Source organism: Balaenoptera acutorostrata, chromosome 7 (genome assembly GCF_949987535.1).
Source record: "Balaenoptera acutorostrata chromosome 7, mBalAcu1.1, whole genome shotgun sequence".
In the NCBI taxonomy this organism is placed as follows: domain Eukaryota; kingdom Metazoa; phylum Chordata; class Mammalia; order Artiodactyla; family Balaenopteridae; genus Balaenoptera; species Balaenoptera acutorostrata.
Genome location: NC_080070.1, coordinates 58594491 through 58617896, shown reverse-complemented (window position 1 = coordinate 58617896; position 23406 = coordinate 58594491). Strand labels below are relative to the sequence as shown.

Here is a 23406-nt window from a genome sequence, read left to right as displayed (position 1 = left end):
TATTCACTCATACAAACTCGCTCATATGCACATTTTGTTCTGGTTCATAGAATACAAACTGTTTCTAATACAGCATATGGGTGAACATCCAGATAGAAAGAAACCCTTATAATTAACAATATTGTTTGAATACAGTGAAATGGCTTTTACTGAGTCTTACAGGATTAAAATGCTTTTAATATAAAATATCAGACTAATGTTTTCTTTAAAACATAACAGATTTTAAATAAAATATGCAGCATATTTTACAGTGAGCACCTACCTGCACTTTGCTAACTTTCATCAGGTTCTAGTGAACCCCACTGTAAACAAATCTGTGCCAGTATCTAATCAGCTAGAAAGGCACATCCAAAAACACTCAGTTCCCAAAGTTTCTGAAGGACTCTACTTGAACACATCTTATCAAAACTGTGGTCCAAAACTGTTTTAACTAATATGATAGTCACAAGTCATGTGTGGCTATTTATATTTCAAGATAAACTAACTAAAATCAAGTACAATTAAAAATTCAGTCCCCAATCATACCAGTCATGTTTCAAGTGCTCAAAAGCCACTTATGGCTTATGGCTACCATACTGGACAGTACAAATATAGAACATTTCCATTATTGCAAAACTTCTCTTAGACCGCACGGGTCTAGAGGCACAGTCCAAGAAGACAGAGTAAAACTCATGTAGAAGACTGAACGATTCTGACAATTGGCTAAAACTCCAGAATGTCTTTCTTCTTTAATATTTATTTATTGAGTGATAGATTAGTACATATTTTATAGTAACAGAAATTCTGCAGCAACTTAGTTTCTGATTATATTAGTATTCTTTTTAATTTTGCAGAGTTAAGAACATAGGGAATTCAGATCCCATATTAAAAGATCATGTCTTTGATATACTTGTAATCACAGCAAGACTATGAACATTTATACGATGAATGTAGTTATCCATTAAAATTCACAAGTTTTTGAAAAGGTACAAAATATAGTATGTGAAAAGTTAGTATTATGAGTATGCTTTTATAGGAAAAATTGTCAAACATGTAGGTGAACTACTTAATTCCCAAGTATCAGATCAGTTACCTGCTTAATACTGTGCTGTTCTCCTTAGGAGTAGAAAAAGATAAACTCAACAAGAGCTTTGGAAACACAAAAAGGAGGTGCAGGAAAATTAATTCTGTGGCAGGTTCAGTTCAAAGATTTTCAGTTATTTTAAATAAATATTTGCCATTATCTTCTGAATGTAGTAGTGCCTGCTAAGGTTGTTAGCCAATATTTAAAATGTCTCATTTACTGTGTAATAATTACACACTGGGCCAGATTTAAACAAGGCAACCTGCACATTTTTCATCACCAAAATATGTCAAGGTTAGAAATTGATGCTGCACTTTTTCTGCCAAAAATTTGAATAACATACAATATGTTTATCATATCAAAGCTTAAAATTAATGTATTTTAAATAAGGTGATGGGGCACACAAAAAGCTAATATCAATAATATGTTGGATTTTTGATGGATAATTTTCAAATTAATGTTATTTATGTATTTTATACAGAGAGAATGAACTTTTTACAAGAACAAATAAATTTTAAAAGAAACAGACTCCTCCCCCAAAAGGTTAACTTACTGAATCATTCCGACCAAAAAAGGTATATATTGCATACAAGTAATAATCAAACAGCTGAGACATGAAATGGATAACATCAAAAGCAATTGGTTTAAGAATGTTCATCATCTGCATATATTTACCTGAAAAGAAAAAAAAATTAAATAGAACAAAATTAAAATCTGTTAGTCTATAATTATTAAGAAACCATAAAATTACTTTACCAAAATATTTTTTTAATGAAATATTACATTCCTCAGTCACACCAGCCATGCCTCAAGTACTCAACAGTCACTTGTAGCTAGTGGCTACTGTACTGGACAGCACTGATACAGAACAGTTATACCATCTTGGAAAGTACTACTGGATGGCACTGATATAAAAAAATACCTACAAAGATTTTTCATATCACTATATTTTACTGTTTGCCTTATATTTATGGAACTCTTAAACTAACTCTTCTACAATGACACTGTACAAACAACACAGTTCCTCATTTCTTGGAGATTCCATTTCAAACAATGCCTTCAAAATTGTTTAGGTGTAATAAAACAAAAGACAATGTACTTGAGGAAGAGTGGGGTTCTTTTCATAAGCTTATACACACATAGCAAAAGTAAAAAAACAAGAAGAAAAAGGACACATGGAAGACACTTCCCATTCCCCTGAATCCTAGCCCTGTGAAATCTAGTGTCAGAGGCTAAGAACATTTCTTTATCACTACATCACTCAAGAGCTCAATACTCGCAAAGTGCCAAGAACATATCCCTCCTCATTCCTTCCTTTGGAAGATGCCAATATTCCACTCTTTTTCCGCTAAACATATGACACAGTTACAGAAAAAAATTTAAAAACCAAAATGTCTGCATTCATAAACCTGTTAATGTGTTTGAAGGGTGCATGGGAGATGGGCTGAATCAAATAACAAACAATAATGAGTCCCTAATTGTGTTTATTTTTTATAGGAAATAATAGGGAAAGAAGCATATCTATAAAAAAAAATGCTCTTCTGCAGAAGATGTTAAAACAGGCCATTTGCTTTATTTCCAAATGAGCAAATAATTCAGGTGCTGGCTCTACTTTATGTAACTGCTATAAATTTTAAATTGGTACTATTGAGGACACCAGGATTCAAGAGAAAACACATTAACTGCAGTAGAAAAAAATGACAAATTTACTCTAATGGAAATGTCTACTATCAAAACCATTTCTTTATTATCTAAGAACTCAGTCCATCCGTCTTAATTTACATGAGAAATGATTCTAAATAATAGATGGTCAGGAAGACATACACATTGTAAAGTAAAAACTATTCAATTTAGATTCTGTTCTTATTCCTATTTACAAATCTTTCGTTTCAGAATCATTCTTTGTAATTATTTCACATAATCAGACATTTTTAAAAAAAATCTCAATTGAAAAATATTTGAAAATATGCTCCTAGAACATTCTGGATCACTGTGCAGATATTTCATTGACTGCAAACATATAGCTATTTAAACTGTAACTATTTACACATTAAATAATGTGATACTGTAAAGGAAAAAAATGAAAAAATGTTATATTACTTTAATCCATAAAAGAAAATTTTAAACAGGTGAATAGTAGAATGAGGAAGGATGCAAACATCTGGGTTGATACATATCCAGAATACAAAGCTCCTCTCCATTCCTAATAAGATTAACCATTGTTCATATAATTCATCTTAAGAAAGGATATAAAAATGAATTCTTAATAGGTAAAAGCTATTTTAAATGTGCATTCAGAAGGAAAAAAAAACTAGATGGTCCCAAATGCTCTGAAAAAAAAAAACACATTCATTCACTCATTCAATACATTCAACAAACACTTTTTGAAAGCTTACTATGTTCTTGGCCTTGTGTTAAGACACAAGGAACTACACAGAGTCTCTGCTCTCTCACAGAGCTCCTTCCATGACCTTAAATGGTCATACATGGAAGGCAGCCATCGATAAGCAAGCTGCCAGCATATTCAAATGTAGAAGAGCAAGAACTCTGTCTTTCCAGTTCGAGAGGGCAGAGTAGGCCTTTGGAGGCCTGAGGGAACTTATGCACCCCCTCAGACTTACTGAACTAAAAGAGAATTTTACAATGAATTAAAACATCTATGAAGAGAAGTGGGTGAGAAGGTAACAGCAGGTAGGTATGATCACCAGAAAATGAGAAATCTCAAAACATTTCTAGACCAGGGGTTGGCAAACCTTTCCTGTAAAGGACCAAAGACTAGATAGTTTAGGCTTTGTATGTCATTCAGTCTCTGTGGCAGATACTCAGCTCTGCTGGTCTCTGTTTCAACTACTCAACTCTGCTGTCATAGCACAAAAGCAGCCATAGACAATATGTGAACAAACGAGCATGGCTGTATTCCAATAAAACGTTATTTACAAAAACAGGCAGTCAGATTGATTTGGCCTGCAGGCTATAGTTTCCCAACCCCTGTACTAGATGACAGACAGTAGATGGAAACAGGTTGATGGAAAAATGCAAAGAGAACCACAAAGAAGGTGGAAGCTGTCCGATAGGATGTGACTGCTTAGAAGCAGCAGGTACAGCAAGAGAACAGGAGCAAAAAATAGGGCTGAGAAAGGACGAATTAATTGAAGGTCTACATATGGGACAAACTACCTGTCCACATGCCCCCAGTTACTGTTCCTCCCCAGCAGTTATTACTGTAGCCCTCCCCCACCCCTTATCAGCAGTTTCAGTTACCCACGGTCAACCTCAGTCCAAGAATATTAAATAGAAAATTCCAGAAATAAACAATTCATAAGTTTTAAATCAAGTGTTGTTCTGAGTAGCATGATGAAATCTCGTGCCATCTGGCACCATCCCTTTGTCCAGCACATTCTGCCCATTAGTCACTTAGTAGCCATCTCAGTTATCAGATCAACTGTTGTGGTATCTCAGTGCTTGTGTTCAGGTAATTCTTATTTTATTTAATGATGGCCCCAAAACGCAAGGGTAGTGATGCTGGCAATTCGGGTATGCCAAAGAGAAGTTGTAAAGTGCTTCTTTCAAGTGAAAAGGTGAAAGTTCATGACTTAATAAGGAAAGAAAAAAAGTCATATGGTGAGGTTGCTAAGATCTATGGTAAGAATGAATCTTCTATCTGTGAAACCTGGAAGAAGGAAAAAGAAATTCATGCTAGTTCTGTTGTCACACCTCAGACTGCAAAAGATACAGCCACAGTGATAAGTGCTTAGCTAAAATGGCAAAGGCATTAAATCTGTACAATAAGATATTGTGAGAAAGAGAGAGAGAGAGAGAGAGAGAGAGAGAGACTATATTTACATAACTTTTATTATAGTATATTGTTATAATTTTTCTATTTTTATTATTAGTTTCTGTTGTTAATTTCTTCCTGTGCCTAATTTATAAATTAGACTTTATTATAGGTATGTATGTATAAGAAAAGACATAGTATATATAGGGTTTGCTACTATCTGTGGTTTCAGGCATCCACAGGGGATATCTTGGAACATATCCCCCACAAATAAGGGGGGACTACTGTAGAGGCTGCCAGAATTTTCCCACAGACAAAAACAATAAAACCCCCTAGGATTCCTCTTCAAAAGAAGTAAACAAGCCCCCCCCCACCCCCCAAATTGAGCAAACTTAAGAAAATAAATAAGAAAAGCTAAGGTTTCTAGTGTGGATATTGGCACCACAGATTAAAATCTATCTCATTCTGGGAATTTGGGGATCTGTCCCCATAATGTAAAGGCTACCAGTAAATCCACCCAGACCTGCCCTACTCTATACATAAAGTTCCTAGTCAGGATTCATTCTAAGGAGAAGGAGCCAGCTCCAACACAGTTCTAGTTACTCAGCAGAGGACACCCACAATGGCTATACAGGCTTTCTATTTTAGGGAAGAATAATCAAACATCACCAGGCCCATGAGGAAAATTCAGAGACTGAAAGTAAAAAGAAAAGCTGGTCGCAGAGAAAATAAAATAATTGAAGTTAAGGAAGAGAAATACAGTAATTATATAAAACCCTATAAAAGGTGAATATGGCAGGAAAAAACACAGATTATAGAAGGGTTCTTAAAGATTTAAAGTCATTAAAAATGTGATTTTTTAAATAAAAAATTAAAGAAATGGGAAAAAGGAAGTCTCCCAGAAGGTACAGCAAAAAGAATATAGAAAAATATTAGAAAAATATGACAGACATAAAGGGCCAACCTAAGAGACTAAACACTTGAGTAAGGGGAAATCAAAGAAAGAGATTAAATAAAATGGGGAGGTGGAAATCCTCAAAGAAACAGTAGTATCAGTCACAGCTGAGGAACACATGAACCTTCAGATTGAAAGGGTCACGAACTACCCAACACACTTAGTGAAAAAGAACTCACACATAGATGCGTCAATAGAGAATTTTGAAACATCAAGGGAAAAAACACTAAAAGGTTTCAGAGAGAGAGAAAGAGAGAGAGAGAGAAGAAATTCACCTACAATAAAATGAATAGAACATTAGAGGTTTTAACTTTCTGAGGAAAAGTAATTTTTAATGACAATTCTATACCCAACTAAATTGTCACTCCATGAAAGAGCAGAATAAAGACATATTTAGACTGACAAGGATTCAAAACATTTACTTCTTATCACCCTTTTCTGGGCAATTACAACTAGAAGAAAGACAAACAGAAACAAACCAAGAGATTGCCTTCACACTCCTGGCAGGGAGCAGTGGGTGGGTGGGAGACACCGGCTTTTCGCCGCAAGCTCTTCTTTACTATTTAATGTGTTGCTGTGAGAGGTGCTACCTCGATAAAAAATAGAAGCATGGTTCTAAAGTTAGCCAGCCTAGTTGGAAAAATGTGGTCAGTGGTTCAAGATATGGTTCAGATGCATACCACCCTCTCTCTTCCTCTCCAGAGTTCCCGACAGAGGGCACAGAGAGAGCAGTGGACACAGCATGCTTTGGAAACACGGAGGAAGGTTACCTAATACATAGCCCAGATAATCAGAAAAGATGTCTCTTCCCAAATTACAAACTGCGAGAAGTTCCTACTCCTGCCTCCAACCTATATTATAACCTTGCTGAACTCCGTCCAGGAATTAATGCTCCAGATGTCCTCCACTGGCTGTGAAGCATGAAAGTTAAGAACTTACTGGCTCTAAGATCAGACAACCTGGTTCTACCACTTAACCAGTTATGTGACAGACATAAGGCAAGTTATTTATCTCTGGGCTTCAATTTAGTTTGTAAAAAGGGTACTATGAAGAATTCATGAGAAAATTCATGTGAAGTGTTTACATAGCATATAATAAAAGAGCAAGAAGTCTTAGCTACCTCTGCTATTATTTTAAAATAAATATACTTATGATGAATGCAAAAAGGGAGAAGTATATATAGGATGTTACGTGAAGGGAATCTAACCTAATCTAGAGATGAGGAAAAGCTTCACAGGGGAAGCACTGTTTAAACTCTCATCCTTTGCAGCAATGTGGACGGACCTAGAGATTATCATACTAAGCAAAGTCAGAGAAAGACAAATATCACATGATATCACTTATATGTGGAATCCAAAAAATGATACAAACGAACTTATTTACAAAACAGAAATAGACTCACAGACACAGAAAACAAACCTATGGTTACCAAAAGCAGGGGAGGGATAATTAGGAATTTGGGGTTACAAACTACTATATATAAAATAAATAACAAGGACCTACTGTATAGCACAGGGGACTATATTCAATATCTTGTAATAACCTATAATGGAAAAGACTTTGCAAAAGAAATATATACGTATATATGTATGTATATGTCTGTGTGTGTATATATCTATATATAACTGAATCACTTTGCTGTACACCTGAAACATTGTAAATCAACTGTACTTCAATTTTAAAAAACCCCTCTCTCACCCTAAATCTAGACCATGAGTCCTTATACTCAAGGGAAAGAGACACACAGAGGGACTGGCAAAGAAACCAGCCAAGTAGCAGCACGGATGGACAAGGACGACAACCAAGAGGAACAAGACGGGGCCTGCCTTACTAGCTCATCGTAGGAAATGCAGAGAGGAGTGTGATTACCAAAGGAAAGGTGGCCCAGGGGAATTCAGTCAGTGCGCCACAGCCCCTATGCAGAGGAGGGAACACAGGGTAAACAGAAGGGCTGGAAGTGTGTGTGTGTATGCACATGTGCATGGGTCGGGGGTGGGGGTGAGGGGGCTCCTTCCGTTGTGGACTATTACAAGAGAGGAGCAAAAAGTGTTTCTCTAATACTCAGATTTTACAAATTAAGTTTTGTCAGTCCAATGTATATTGAGCACCTACAAAAGCAAAAAGCACTTGGCTGGGTGCTCTATATGCTGCAAAGATCACAAACTCTCTCCTCATGTAGGAGCTGACAATCTGATGGTGCAAAAGCAAGAACAGAACCTGAGCTGGAAGGATGTTCATTACCCTTATTACAGTGCACTAAGTCGAGAGATCATCAATGGATATAAAGAGCACATAAAGGCAAACTGGAAATGCTATAAATGAGGAAGGAGACTTGGAGGTCAGGAGTTTTGTTTATACCTCAGGGTATTTTAATTTTTAACCATTTTCATGCATTACTTTTTCAATTTAAAACACTCCATAATAAAATAAAAATATCAATGCCCCACCTAAAAGAATGTACCAATGAAGGAGATTTCTTCCCTCCTATTTCTGTGTTCTCCATCATATACACTGCAACTCAGCCACAGTATGACTAAATATCCCTTATGTACATATTCTGGTTTAATGTTAAGTCCTGTGCATGTGCTGGTGTGTATTTTTTCCAGCTGCTAAAGTAATAATTTTGTTGTAAGATCTGTAGGTTTTACAAACATGGGTTTCGGCAACCTATCTTCTGCCCCTCAGACCTATCACACCTGCTCAAGTGAGAGCTGCCTCCTTGGATACAAAGGCTACTTCAGTGATGAAACACATTCCCTAAAATTTCTCTGCCTCTGTCTGCAAGAAATCGTCAGGCTAACAGGATTTTCTTTTTTCACAAGCAAGCGTTCTGATTGGTCCTCTGCGCTTGTGAAAAAAACGCCAAGACTTTCTAACAGATTTAGGTACCACCTGGCGCTGGGAAGCCCCATTAACACTCTTTTGTTTAATCTCTCCTAATTATGCCAAATAAATACCACTTAAAAACGACATTTTGAATATGTCTTTAATGTTCTAAAATGTGTCTCCCAACCACTGAGTAATTAGTTCCTTCATCTTCCCAGGCACCAAAAATTAATCTATCTTATTTACACAACTGTACTTCTGGCTTTGTAAGAAGAGACATTACCTCTGCCAGTTTGTAGTCTTCAAGCACCTCTATGCAATAACAACCGTGGCTGGAATAGTGCGTTTACTAGTTGGAGACCCCTTAGTGAGTGGTTCCCTTAAAGTTCTATTTTATGAATATGTACAATATGAAGATAAAGACATCCCAGGGAGAGAGAAAGTGGTAGGCATGAAAGTCTACTGGGGAATAATGGCAGCACCTAATCCCAGCCCTAAATGGAAAGACATGAAAGTTAAATTTTCATACTAGGCCTTGTTTCCTAATTGCAACTCTAGTAAAAGATCTAGTGGGAAGAAGACTGAAATGACAAAGGTCAGATTCTCTCTTCCCTGAGTAAGGTTTTATCCAGGACTGCTCTGGCTTTATATGGCTGATTACCAAAGGCCCATAAGCATGCAGCTTTTCTGTTTCTGTAAGTCCACTGTTAGAAAACAGTGTCCACTGTGTTGGTCAGTAATCCTTATATAAGAATTCATTGTTACTGTCTTCTGAACTTAGCACCAGCAGCACACTTCTATCATTATAATATCCCTTCTTAGATAATGAGAATAGCACAATCCATTGTTTCTTCATTTCCTTATGCCTATCAAGAAGTGAAGATTTGGATTTGTCTGCACTGAACTGAATAAAACATGACTTCCCCCTCCTCAGTTTTGTTGTGGCTTTATATCTGATTTGATTTGAGTGAATGTATGTCTTTTAGAGTAAAAAGCAATATGATGACCTCTAGTCCTTTTTGAACTAGGAAAGGAAAAATATATATATAACCACTTAAATGTGGTTGATTGCATTATTTCCCCCAATTATCTGCTCTTCCCCACCTCCACTCCTTGTAAGAGGATTATGCCTCCTTGTCCACTGCCCTGGACTGGTTGTGCCTTCCTGTGGCAGAAGTACACTTCTCTCTTCCAGTCAAGCCTGACTTGCTATGACCAGTGACGTGTCAGGGTGGCACATCAGAGTGGCAGCTTTAAGAGTCGTAACATGGTTCAGCTCTACTCTTCTCCCCAAATCCCAGATTGCTGCTACTTTTTCAGCCTGCATCTCAGAATGAAGACATACATGGGGCAGAACTAAGATGATCAGGAGTCAATATGCATCACGATAAACCTCTGGGTTGAAAGCCACTGATATGTTAGGGTGTTTTGTTACTTCAACATAACCGAGCAAAAGCTGACTTCATTCAACTACATCTCAAGCGTGTATCCAGACACCGAAAACTACAGTGAGTACCTAAGACTGAGGAGCATGACAAGGACTTTGGAATATCCATCAGTGAGGACCTTGTAAGGCAACTGAGTACACTGACCCTGAAGAATGGATTGGGGAAGGGGAACTTGGTACAAGGAAAGGAAGGACAGTATAACTACCACCACATATCTGAAAAGTGACCACATGGAAAAGTAGGAGAAAAAACTATAGACTTACTCTTTTTGCTTTTAAGGGCATAACTAAGACCAGAGGGTAGAATTAGAGACAGAGACAGAGATAGAGATTTTGGTTTAGCATGAGGACGAGATTTCTACCAATTAAATCAGTCTAACAGCAGAATGAGTAGTCTTGCAAAGTAATATGCTTCCAGCAATTGTAACACATAAAACAGAGGCTAGATGGCCACCACATATCAGATGCAGTAAAGAAAGAAATCCTCATTCTATGGTAAATTATACCAGATGACCTCTTCAGAATTCTTCTAATTCTGATTCTGTAAATTCTAGAGGCTAACTCATGATGCTAGGTTCAGTTAGCTCTCTTGGATAAAGAAGAAAAGCTAATTCCCCAGCAATAATCAGCCATACAATAGCTTTTTAGATCTGTCATTTTTCTGTGTCATAAAAATACATAATTTTTCTTTTCTGCTCAGTTCATTATTACTTTTCCACACTATTTTCCCTAAAAGAAAGTGGGACTTCTTTAAAAAGTCTTCTTTATCCTATTCATTAATGAAATTTAGAAATTATCTTCAGGAACACAGACTATTTTATCAGAGCTAAGAGTAATTAAACCAGGCAACAGGAAATTATCACCTCCATAAACAGAAGACAGAGATCTTTATAGAAAATCACTAAGATTCTTGACTGGTATAGATGACTTAATTAACATGAGAAGACATCTCTATAACTTATTCGTCAAATGTACAGACCTATTTGTGAAATACAAAGGTTGAGATAGCATATAAAAGTTTGAAATACTGATATTAAAAAATCCATAACATCTTCAAACCTAAATATTTCATACGGCATTTCTTCATGCTATTTGCCTTCTATAAAATCATCAATAAAGGTCTTATCTGTAATAAGAACAACATTTCCTATGGTTTGAACATTTAGCTTATAGAACTCTTGTGTCTGAAAATGCCAGAAAATCACTATCCACTCTGCCTATCTGACAAGAAGATTGCAAAGATCAATGAAACAATTAAGTACAAAATATTGTGCAAATATAAAACTGGTATTATCATCATCCTACATGTACCTCTAACTCACAGAGAATTTTTCCACTACATTTCTATTAATTGGAATATTTTAGAAAAAGTGGAAGACACAAATTCTAAGTAGTTAACTAAAAAAGAAAAACTGACATTAATATTAGTATTATACTATTTGGAGCAATTAAGATGAGAAGGCACTGACATATGACCATCTTAAATCATTCACTGTGGTGGGCACTGGAGTACACAATGAAAACCCATTTGGTAACAAACGTAGACTAATTTAACTGCTATAATAATTTTTTTTTTAAAGGCGTAGCTACTTACCAACAAGCCTTATTACATTCAGTGTTGTATTTGTTAAGATGGGTGCATTCACTTTATTTAGACTGTAATCTGATTTCTTCCTGCTTTTTAGAGTCTCTCGAGAAACGCTTAATATGAGAAAACAAAACAGATTTGCAATTAGGGTTGTCAAGTAGTAAATCAATAAGTAATTCAGCTTAGGATCTAATTTGCTAATTAGTTACTGAAAATCACCAATTAGTTACTGAAAGTCTTACCACGTATCAGCTGGGGATATAGAGATTATCCTCCTGTCCTTACAGAGCTTACAGTCCAGAGGGGAAGAGAAATCAGTAAACAGAGAAATAAAGTACTATAATGTATTTCTTTGGTTCTCAGACATTAATTAACAACCATTAAAAGAAGCTACGTCACTAAATTGTAGCAATGTTTTCTTAGGTCAGTCTCCCAAGGCAATAGAAATAAAAGCGAAAATAAACAGATGGTACCTAATCAAACTTATAAGCTTTTGCACAGTAAAGGAAACCATAAACAAAGTGAAAAGACAACCTATAGAATGGGAGAAAATATTTGCAAATGATGCGACTGACAAGGGCTTAATTTCCAAAATATACAAACAGCTCATACAACTCAATAACAAAAAGACAACAACCCAATCAAAAAATGAGCAGAAGACCTAAATAGATACTTCTCCAAAGAAGACATACAGATGGCCAACAGGCACATGAAAAGATGTTCAGCATCGCTAATTATTAGAGAAATGCAAATCAAAACTATAATGAGGTATCAGCTCACACCAGTCAGAATGGCCATCATCAAAAGTCTATAAATAATAAATGCTGGAGAGGGTGTGAAGAAAAGGGAAACCTCTTGCACTGTTGGTGGGAATGTAAATTGATACAGCCACTATGGAGAGCAGTATGGAGGGTCCTTAAAAAACTAAAACTAGAGTTACCACATGATCCAGCAATCCCACTACTGGGCATATATCCAGAAAAGCCAAAAGCTCTAATTCAAAAAGATACATGCACCCCAAATGTTCACAGTGGCATTATTTACAACAGCCAAGACATCAAAGCAACTTAAGTGTCCATCAACAGATGAGTAGATAAAGAAGATGTGGTGTATATATACAATGGAATATTACTCAGCCATAAAAAAGAATGAAATAATGCCATTTGCAGCAACATGGATGGGCCTAGAGATTATCACACTAAGTGAAGTAAGTCAGACAAAGACAAATATATGATATCACTTATATGTGGGATCTAAAAAATAGTACAAATGAACTTATTTACAAAACAGAAACAGACTCACAGACATAGAAAACAAACTTATGGTTACCAAAGGAGAAGTAGGGGGGGATAAGCTGGGAGTGTGGGATTAACAGATGCATAAAAATAGATATAAACTAGATAAACAACAAGCATTTACTGTATAGCATGGGGAACTATATTCAATATCTTATAATAAACTATAATGGAAAAGAATTTTAAAAAAGAATATATATACACATATATGCATAAGCAAATCACTTTGCTGTACACTGAAAACTAACACAATATTGTAAATCAACTATACTTCAATAAAAAACAAATAAATAAAATAATAAACAAAAAAAGAAGCTATGTCACTTAAAAAAATGTTCTAGGAAAATTATACATCAATTGTACCAAGCATCCTGATTTCAGACCTACAAATATGAAAAATACCTTCCTTAGAATCTGAATTGGGCATCAAGTATAATGGTAAAGTCTGGGGTTGGGGGGCAGCTCTAGATTCAAAGAAAAAGTAGAAGTTATATGGTAAGAACAGAAAAAAAGGGGACAACATGTAATAAGACCAGAAGTAAGAGAACAGAGTATGCCTAGAGAAGCACAAGGAGTTCACAGTGGTAGCCTGGAGAATGAGTGGGCAGAGGGAAATGTGATAAGAAAGGAGGTAAGTAAAGGCCAGATCACTAAAAGGAACTGAACCTCATGACTATAACGAGTATGAACCGTATCTTAAATGCAGTGGTGAGCCATTAAACATTTTAACCAGGAAAATGACATGATCAAATTTGTATATAAAAGAAAAATCTTAATTTGTATCCAAGAACAGATTAGAAAGGGTTAAGACTGGAAATGGGAAGCCACGGTAAGGAGGCTGATACAATAATGGGGCCGAGAGATTTCTGCATGAACTAGGATGGTAGCAGTGAAATACAAGAAATTTTGATAAATTCAAGAGACACTTAGACGTTGGAATTGATATAACAGTCAACTGGTTAACTGCAATCAGTAGTTTACATTGTGTATATTTCTTAGGGGTAGGTTAAGACAGTTTAAGAGGCTGCATAACCCTACAAAAAAATGTGAGGACATACACATATAGTGGCAGACGTTTGTTCATTTCAACTTAGACCTTTTCTTTTAGCAAAAACATACTCAAAACATCTAATGAAAAAGTCCAACAAAATAGTTTTCAGTTCATAATGGATCATAGATGTAGATAATTAAATACCATATATTTGTGTAAACCAATGGAAATAAATTTCCCCAATTAAAACATCCCCAATTATATGACTTGTTCACTTTTGAGGTGAGAGATTATATCAATCAGGGTGTCAAATCAATCAAGTATTCACTAGGTACTTTGGGGGTGAAGGGTAGGGAAGAGTATACTTAAATCTATCATTAAAAATAAAGTATATTTGTGGTCACTCAATATCTGATAGTCATGAAACTACCTCACTCACAAATCAGAATCAGGCCCAATTTAAAGAAGGTGACAAAAATTCTTATACAGTTATCATAGTTTTTGAAGAAGACAGTTTATCATAAAACAAAACTCAAGTACAAAAAAAGGAACCTTAATAGAAGGCTCAAATAGCAAATATCAATGACATTGGGAAGATTTTTCTGTATTTACTAGATTGAGGCAGCAAATCCACATACAAAACAAATGACTATTTTCCTCCTTGAGAAAAAAGGAAATCAATGTGAAACATAAATTGATCTATGTGAAGCATAAACCGCCTCCAAAGGCGGCACTGATTCTATAAATCAAAAGTTTGTTTTTCTGCAAAAACCACTGATCTCTAGATTAAGAGCTCTTGGGTTAGGCCCATTATCAAAAAAACTACATTTTTAGCCTTTCAGGAATCATTTTTAAAATACATTAACTTCTCAGGGTATGTGCCCAGTAGTGGGATTGCTGAAAGTCATGGACCACAATGTTCACTGCAGCTCTATTTACAACAGCCAGGACATGGAAGCAACCTAAAGTGTCCATCCACAGATGAATGGATAAAGAAGATGTGGCACATATATACAATGGAATATTACTTAGCCATAAAAAGAAACGAAACTGAGTTATTTGTAGTGAGGTGGATGGACCTAGAGACTGTCATACAGAGTGAAGTCAGAAAGAGAAAAATAAATACCGTATGCTAACACATATATATGGAACCAAAAAAAAAACAGGTTCTGAAGAACCTAGGGGCAGGACAGGAATAAAGATGCAGACGTAGAGAATAGACTTGAGGACACGGGGAGGGGGAAGGGTAAGCTGGGATGAAGTGAGAGAGTGGCATGGACATATATACACTACCAAATGTAAAATAGATAGCTAGTGGGAAGCAGCTGCATAGTGCAGGGAGATCAGCTCAGTGCTCTGTGACCACCTAGAGGGGTGGGATAGGGAGGGTGGGAGGGAGACGCAAGAGGGAGGGGATATGGGGATATAGGTATATGTATAGCTGATTCACTTTGTTATAAAGCAGAAACTAACAGACCATTGTAAGCAATTATACTCCAATAAAGATGTTTAAAAAAAAAATTAACTTCTGTCACATGACATTATAACCAAAAGAAAAGTTTAATTTTTGAGTTTTTTTTCTTAACCTTTCAAGTAAATCCTCTATGTTAAACGTGCAACATAAAATGAGAAATACCATAAATTCCAAGAATAAGTACCTTTTCACAGGAGCATCGCCTGTCTGCTCATCAACATAATCTTGTTTTAGTTCCTCAGGAACATCACTGTCACTGTCATACTCCTGATAGGCACCTTTTTCTTGTTCATCAGATTCATACTGAAAAGAACACAGTATATTATTCAACAATGGGTATGAAGAACCAACCTTTCTTGGAGTCTTTCAACACAGTAAAAAAGTATCCAATTTTATAAGAAGTACATTACAGATGAAAGTTCTTAATAACTGAGCTTTAATTTTGCCATCAAGAATCATATTAACTTTCCATTTTCTTCTTCATCATCCTACCTTAACCAGTTCAAAAGAAAATACAAACATTATATTTCCAAAGCTTATAAATGCCCAAAAGAATCTCCATATAAACAAATGAAAACAAACACATACCCTGCTAGACCTCAGGAAGAGGAAAAGAGTGTTTATTTGATTAAAAAAACTCTTCCTTCAAGTGGTTTCATCCTATTTATTTCTATTTTGCTAGTTCATTATAAAAAGCTTGAGAATACAATTCTGGTACTCTGGAAGTATTAAGTCAGCTTAATAAACACAACACACATGCTAATATTCTATCTAATTCATTATGATGAGATTTAATTCCAAGGGCAACTTAGAAAATTAGGCTTAGCACCTATGGACTACTGAGAACAAGGACAAAAATGGTGGATTTGCTCTTGAGAGGAAGAGTGCCTTTTCATCATCTTTTTGGCACCATGGCCCAGTGCCAGCATGGGAGAAGACAGTGGAGTCCATGCACAACAAAGGAAGCAGTGGCAGTATCACCATCATCATTGCTGATTATTAGTATTATAAACTAATATGATTAAATAATGGCTAACATTTATTGAGTTTCAACCAAGTACTGGGCTAAGTGCTTCCATAAAGTCTCACTGAATCTTCAAAACAATTCTATGAGGAAGTTTTGTCCCCATATGCCAGTTGAGGAGACCAGTATAATGACAATAAGGGAAGAAGTCAGTCCCCTAATTCAACAACTATTTTTTAAGAGTCTAAAGCATTACGACAGGCTGTTTTAAGATGTGGACCCTGACCCTCAGGACCTATGCTGTACCTGTGAAGATGAGATCACACATTAATAACTACAAACAAACATTAGAGACATTCTCCCCCACTTGTACACAATGTGATCCTGGTGACATTCAGAAAGGTGTTCTACACAAACTAGGGTCAGTTCCACAGTACAACAGATCCTCATTTTCAAGGATTCTTTATTTGCAGATTTCCCTACTCGATACAATTTGTAACCCCAACATCAATACTTCATGACACTCCTTGGTCATTCACGGATGTGTGCCATGTGGAGTGGCAAACACTTTTGAGTCACCCTACATACATGTTCCCAGCTAAGAGCAAGCAAGGCGACACTCTACCTTCTTATTTCAGCCCTCCTGCTGTAAATAAGTGCCCTTTTCAAAGTCTATTTAGTGTCACATTCTTAAAATTTTTGTACTTTTTGCTGGTGATTTCACTGTTCAGAATGCCCCCCAATCATAGTACTAAAGTGCCGTCTAGTGTTCCCAAGTGCGAGAAGACTGTAATGTGCCTTAAGGTAAAAATATGTATGTTAGATAAGCTTCACTCAGGCATGAGTTACAGTGCTGTTGGTCATGTGTTCAATGTTAATGAATCAACACTATATTAAATCAGGTGTCTTTAAGGAAAAACACACGTAAAACAAGGTTGTGTATTGACCAGTTGGTGAAAATGTTGTGACCAGAGGCTTGCAGATACTTAATCCCATATTTTGCTTAAGAACAACGGTTCTGTATTTGTTAATTCAGAGTTCGTGCTTACTTTATTGAACACAACTGCCAGAAATAATGAGAATCAAATGCTATGCGAGATTTAAATTAACAAATCACCAGTGCAGAGGGATATATTATTTCAAAAATATTGTAATGACTTAATTCCTTTCAGTTTAGTCTACTTTATAGAGGCAAAATGTCACAAAGAATCACTAAATTATAATTTTAAATATGGTTATCTATGGAATAACTTCTACTTCATGATAAAACATGATAGTGGTATATTTTCATGACAATATTTTTTAAATTATATCTTCACTTAATAACAAAAACAAACCAAAAATATGGAGGCAAATTCAACAGATTTTTGTCAACCCAAACAGTTTTCACTTCAACTTCATCAAATCTAAAATAAAAATTATACCTAGTCCCTCTGGAAATTAAATACTGTAAAAACGCCCTATAGGTAACTGTGAAGTATTTCCTCATTGTAAATATGGGGAAACTGAGGGTCACAAAATCCCAATAACTTGCCAAGATCCACACAGCTAATCAATAATAAAGGTCATATTCATTCATCTGCCTGCAAACCTTTCCATTAACTCACACTACTTCTAGTTTATATTGTTTTCTGAGCTGCTCAGAGTGCTGTTAAAACACTGTATTCCTAAATCCTCAAAATATCCCTGCTAGGTAATTAAACAAGACATTACCCTGTTTCAGTTAAGGGGACATGGAACAAAATGACTTCCTTAGTTACCCAACAAGTGGCGTTGAGAAAAAAGTGCAGGTGATCTATTCCTTCATACATCTGTCTATCCAATAAATCATATAACTATGCAGTGAATAAACTATGCTCCTACTCAATTAGTAATCTGGTAAGAACATAAAGTAATCTAATAACAACATAAAATAAACATAAAGGCAAAACTTACCATTCAAAAGGAAAATGTGAACAAAGCATACTGGAAAGCCATTCATTACCTGTACAAGTAGTATTACAGGTGTCTAAGTATATAGGTAGGAAGGTGGGTGGTAAATGTATGAATAAATCTAGTCAATTACCTTGCTCATTGGGTACAACACGCTCAATAAGAAAATCCCACTAATGTTCCACAGTATGTTTTAAAAAACACCACATACCCCATTAGAAGCCAGGACGTCTTCTGTTTCTTCATCTTTGTGGTCAGCCTGAATTTCAAATGGATTCCCACCACTACAGTACTGCTCAAACAGGGTTACCATTTTTGAGGAAGTTGAGGATGGCTGCTTACTGGGTGAAACTGATGGGGAACGTGATTGTTCCATGAATTTAAATTCCTAGACGTTTAAAAAAAAAAACAAAAAGGAGCCAGATAGATCCCTTTTAGCAACAACAATAAAATTAAAGTACATAAACATATTCCATCAATGCAGATGTAGTTAGTAAAGAAAACAATCCTGATTCTTTAGGTTATTCTTTTTTTTTTTTTTTTAGGTTATTCATTTTTAAATCTTGCAAGTCATCTGAAAGCACAAACTTGGACATACATTTTCAAAGGTTTTCCTAAAGACAACTCAGTCGCTGATGTCACTTAAAACAGTGTTATCTGCATCAAGCTGCTTTTGGCTTACTTTATGGAACTGCACAGAAAATTTTTTAAAATAACTTCAATTTGAATGATAATTCTAAAAATTTTTACATAACAGCAAAAGTCCTAGTAGAGTACAGTTTTAATAAAGTCATTCATAAAAACTAATTGTTGTTAAGTCAAATAGCTTGCACCATTTGAGATACTCTACGTGAATACACTGAAATCCAAGCATAAAAGATATACCTTTCTTTGTTATATTGATGTCTATAAACTTTCATTTATTTTTCTTCATATACCAAGAAGCAGACAACACAAATACATGCTGAGGTCAGATGATACATCTTCTAGTCCTAGCTTGACTTTAATCCATTATATTCCATTAACTTCCTATATAACATTGGGAATGTCCCCTGATTCCCTATGCCTCCATTTCCTCATCTGTAAAATGAAAGGGTCGATCTAGATGAAAGAATCACAAACACTAAAGCTACAGAGTTGTAGCACCCAGTCCAAATCACACACTTCTCAGATGAGGAAACTGAGGCAGTCTAGAGGGATTCAGGTCCAAGTTCAAGATTACACAGCTAATTAGAGGAAGAGATGGAATAATGGCTAAACTTCTTTCGAATTACAAAACTCTTGATTTAATGATTTTTAACAAAAATCTAGTACACATTTTTCTTATACCTTTTAATCATTTTAATATTATTCCCCAATTTAAAATTTTTAATATTCAGAGATAATCTTCTTTAAAATTACATTGGTTTACTAAGTTTCAAATGATGTGCTTATTTTCTTTTTAAATTGCAGCTATACAGTAAATCAGATCCACAATAATGCTTAAAAATCAGGCCATTATTTTTAAAATTCTAAACACGGGGTGACTATAAATTAATAAGACAAAAATTTTTTAAAACAAAATCTACAGAAATACGTGTCAAATGAACACTAGCTCAGCTGTAAATAGTTTTCAATGTAATTACTTTTTTCCCCCACTGTGGTTACAACATGAGATCTACCATTAAAAAAATTTTAAGTGCACAGTACTGTATTGTTAACTACAGGCAAAATGTTGTACCATAGATCTCTAGAACTTACTCATCTTACATAACTGAAACTTCAAGGTAACCACTTTAAAGGATATAATGCTCACTTGGATGGAAATGTTTCAACGTACCTTGTAAAAAAGTTGTTTTCTAATTACAGCAAGTTTATATACGCATGCACCACATATACACACACACAAATTGACAGTTAAATATAAATTCAAATAGAAGTATTTAAATAGAGATTATAGAGATTCTAAAATCAATGCTGGAATTCTAAATAATGTTAAGGAATCATCTTAATTTAATAACTCTAAAATAATGTTAAAATTAATGTTAATTTCATTGTCTTTAAAGCATTTATTAATCAACATGTTTCAGTGTATTTAATATTTCCACATTAGGAAAGCAATATGATAAACTTGGATGAGAAGTAAGCTATTATACAATATGAGCATAAACACTGTCCCTTTAAAAAACCTTTTAATCATGTGTTCTTTACATTTATCCAGGAATAAGAAAATTCTTTCTAGAAAGCCATTTCTTCTAAAGGCAAAAACTACACACTCGACCTTCTAAACAGGGATCTAAATTTATATACTGTATTCCGATATTTGATATTTGTCAGATAGGACATGGTCTACCACACAAGAAATATTTATCTATATGTTTCAACCAAGAGAAAAAAAAAATAAAGATATTTTCACATATTACATTATAGGATTCAAGGAATCAATTAACTAATACAAATTAGTTGTGTTTTTTTTTTTATAAGTGCCTCTTTTATCTCTGAGGCATTTTCTCATTACAGACAAATTTATGAGTTGCAGCATAAATTCAGAACCTATTAGACCCTTTAAGAAATGACAAATATTCTGCAAATATAAGCATTTTCATTAAAGACCATCAAAATATAACTGATTTTTCTGCAAAATTTAAATGAAGCAGTAGACCCTCTTCTGAAATCTAAAGAAAACAAATTATTTTAATTGTGACTCTTTTCAGGCAAAGGAGTTTTCCTCAAGTGTATAAAATGAATTTGTAAAAAGAGACAGATTATGACATCCATTAAAGTATCACTTTGTAAAAGAGGCTTATTATTAATCACTTTTAAGGAAAAAAGGAAAGGCACTATTTCTTAATTTAATTATTTTATAAATGTTTCCATATATATGGTTTGCTTTTAAAGATGACTACATAAAAGACTGATTTATTTGCTCTTTAACTTACATGAAGTTGCAAGATGCTGAAATTTGACTTAACAGGACAAAGTTCCCAGGTCTCATTTTCTAGAAACATTCTCAGTTCATCAAGCCGTGTTCTTGAAAAAAGAAAATGAATACTCCAAAAAATAAGAAAAGTACACTGCACACAAGAATTAATATAACAAAAACTATTATAGAGCTATCATCATGATCATAATCAACTTTGAAAACCCATTCAGACCAGCGCAGTAAACACATTTACTTTTACATACTTGTTAATATCTTATCATCCGTAAGAGAAAAACCACAAATATTTACTAAACTCAGAATATTTTTACTATATTGCAAAAATAATGAATGCATAGGAAATGATATTTTTATTAAGGGACTAAACTAAAAGCTACTCACCAACTCATGTACTTAAGACATCCTTAGCTAATCACATATTAGTGCCAAAAAAAAACAAGAAATAATTTATAGGGTTTATAAAACCACAAACGTTAATAAATGTTTTATGCTAAAAAGCATAGATCTTAATCATTCTTACTAAGCCAAAAGATCAAGTTGATTATCACTATCTAAATATATTTTAGCTCAGGGCTTATCTATCTCCACACAGCATTTACCAATTAAATTAGAAAGTATGGCACTTAAATTAGCAAGTAGTCACATGTCATACTGATTTCTTCTTTCTTTAATGCTATTGCTCTTACTGTCTCTCCTGAGTAATCAGTACATTATATGAGCAATTCCAGAAAAACAAATACTTCCTTCCTGTTAACCCAGGAAACAAAGGGCCAGGGTCTGCCCTATTCTTCCTTCTTCCTGCAACAAGCCTCATTGTTGTTACTAAAATCAGGCTAAAAACAAAATCTAGATTTTTTTAAATCCACAGGTTCTAAAGTAAAGAGGGACTAAATGGTAAAATCTGTGAAAAGCAGAAATTGCTCCAAATATTAGAGTTAACAGACAAGGACTTTAAGATAACTACTATAAATAAGTTAAATAGAAAAAAAGATGCACAAAATGGACAGAAATGAAAATTTTAAAGCATTATAATAATAAAAACAAAAAAGAATCAAACAAATGTTCTATAACCAAAAAAATACAATACCTCAAATTAAAAACTGATTGGGTAAGTCAAACAGCAGAAGACAGGATTAATGAACTCGAAGACAGTGCAACAGAAAATATCCAAACTGAAGGACAAATGGAAAAAGAAAAATGGAAGAAAGAGAAAAGATTGTAAGAGATATGTGAGACACAGTCAAAACATCTAGTATGCATGCAACTGTATGGAGATGAGAGAGAGAGAGCAAAAGCAATATTTGAAGAGGTAGGTAATGACTGAGAATTTGGCAAAAGTGATTGTCCCCATACCTATCACCATATACAAAAATTAACTAAAATGAATCACAGATCTAATGTAAGAACTAAAACTATAAAGTTTACAACTCTTAGAATTCTACAATAAAAAGATAAATAACCCAATTTTTAAATGGGCAAAGGCTTTGAACACACATTTTTGCAAAGAAGATACATAAATGACCAGTAAGCGCATAAAAAGATGCTGAACATCGTCACTCATCAGGGAAATATAAATCCAGACCATAATGAGGTACCACTTCACAACCACCAGGATAGCTATAATCAAAGAGACAGTAAGAGGTACTAGCAAGGATTTGGAGAAATTAGAACCCTTATATAGTGCTGGTGGAAACATAAAATGGTGCAGCCACTTTGGGAAACTTTGGTAGTTCCTCAAAATATTAAACATAGAGTTACCATATTACCCACCAATTTCACTCTGTATTGGTTTCCTGTGGCTGCTATAACAAATTAACAAAAACTGGGTGACTTATAACAACAGAAATTTATAATCTCACAATTCTGGAGCCCAGAAGTCTGAAATCATAAGGTTGAAATCAAGCTGTCAGCAGGGATACACTCTCTCCAAAAACTCTAGAGGAGAATCTGTTCCTTGCCTTTTCCAATTTACGGTGGTTGCTGCCATTCCTTGGCTAGTGGCCACAGCACTCCAATCTCTGCCTGCCTTCACATAACTTTCTCCTGCATGTGTGTATGTCTTTTCCTCTGTGTCTATATCAAGTCCCCTTCTGTCTCCCTTTAACTGTGATGGCATTTAGGGCCCATCCAGATAATCCAAGATAATCTCCTCATCACAAAACCATTAATTTAGTCA

At 34.9% G+C, this 23406-nt stretch overlaps 1 protein-coding gene across 2 annotated transcripts in view; it reads right to left on the bottom strand.

The window, feature by feature from the left end:
* Nucleotides 1-23406, bottom strand: part of VPS50 (VPS50 subunit of EARP/GARPII complex) — a 134496-nt gene that overhangs the window by 24696 nt on the left and 86394 nt on the right. For both annotated transcript variants that reach the window (XR_009008899.1, XM_028162274.2), the window contains exons 17-21: nt 21229-21319; nt 18522-18698; nt 15599-15717; nt 11661-11767; nt 1617-1738 (exon numbers count right to left, since the gene is read on the bottom strand). Coding sequence is in view for 1 of the 2 variants with exons in the window: in XM_028162274.2 (XP_028018075.2) it covers nt 1617-1738; nt 11661-11767; nt 15599-15717; nt 18522-18698; nt 21229-21319 (616 nt within the window). In the remaining variant the exon portion in view is untranslated. The remainder of the gene's footprint in view (nt 1-1616; nt 1739-11660; nt 11768-15598; nt 15718-18521; nt 18699-21228; nt 21320-23406) is intronic.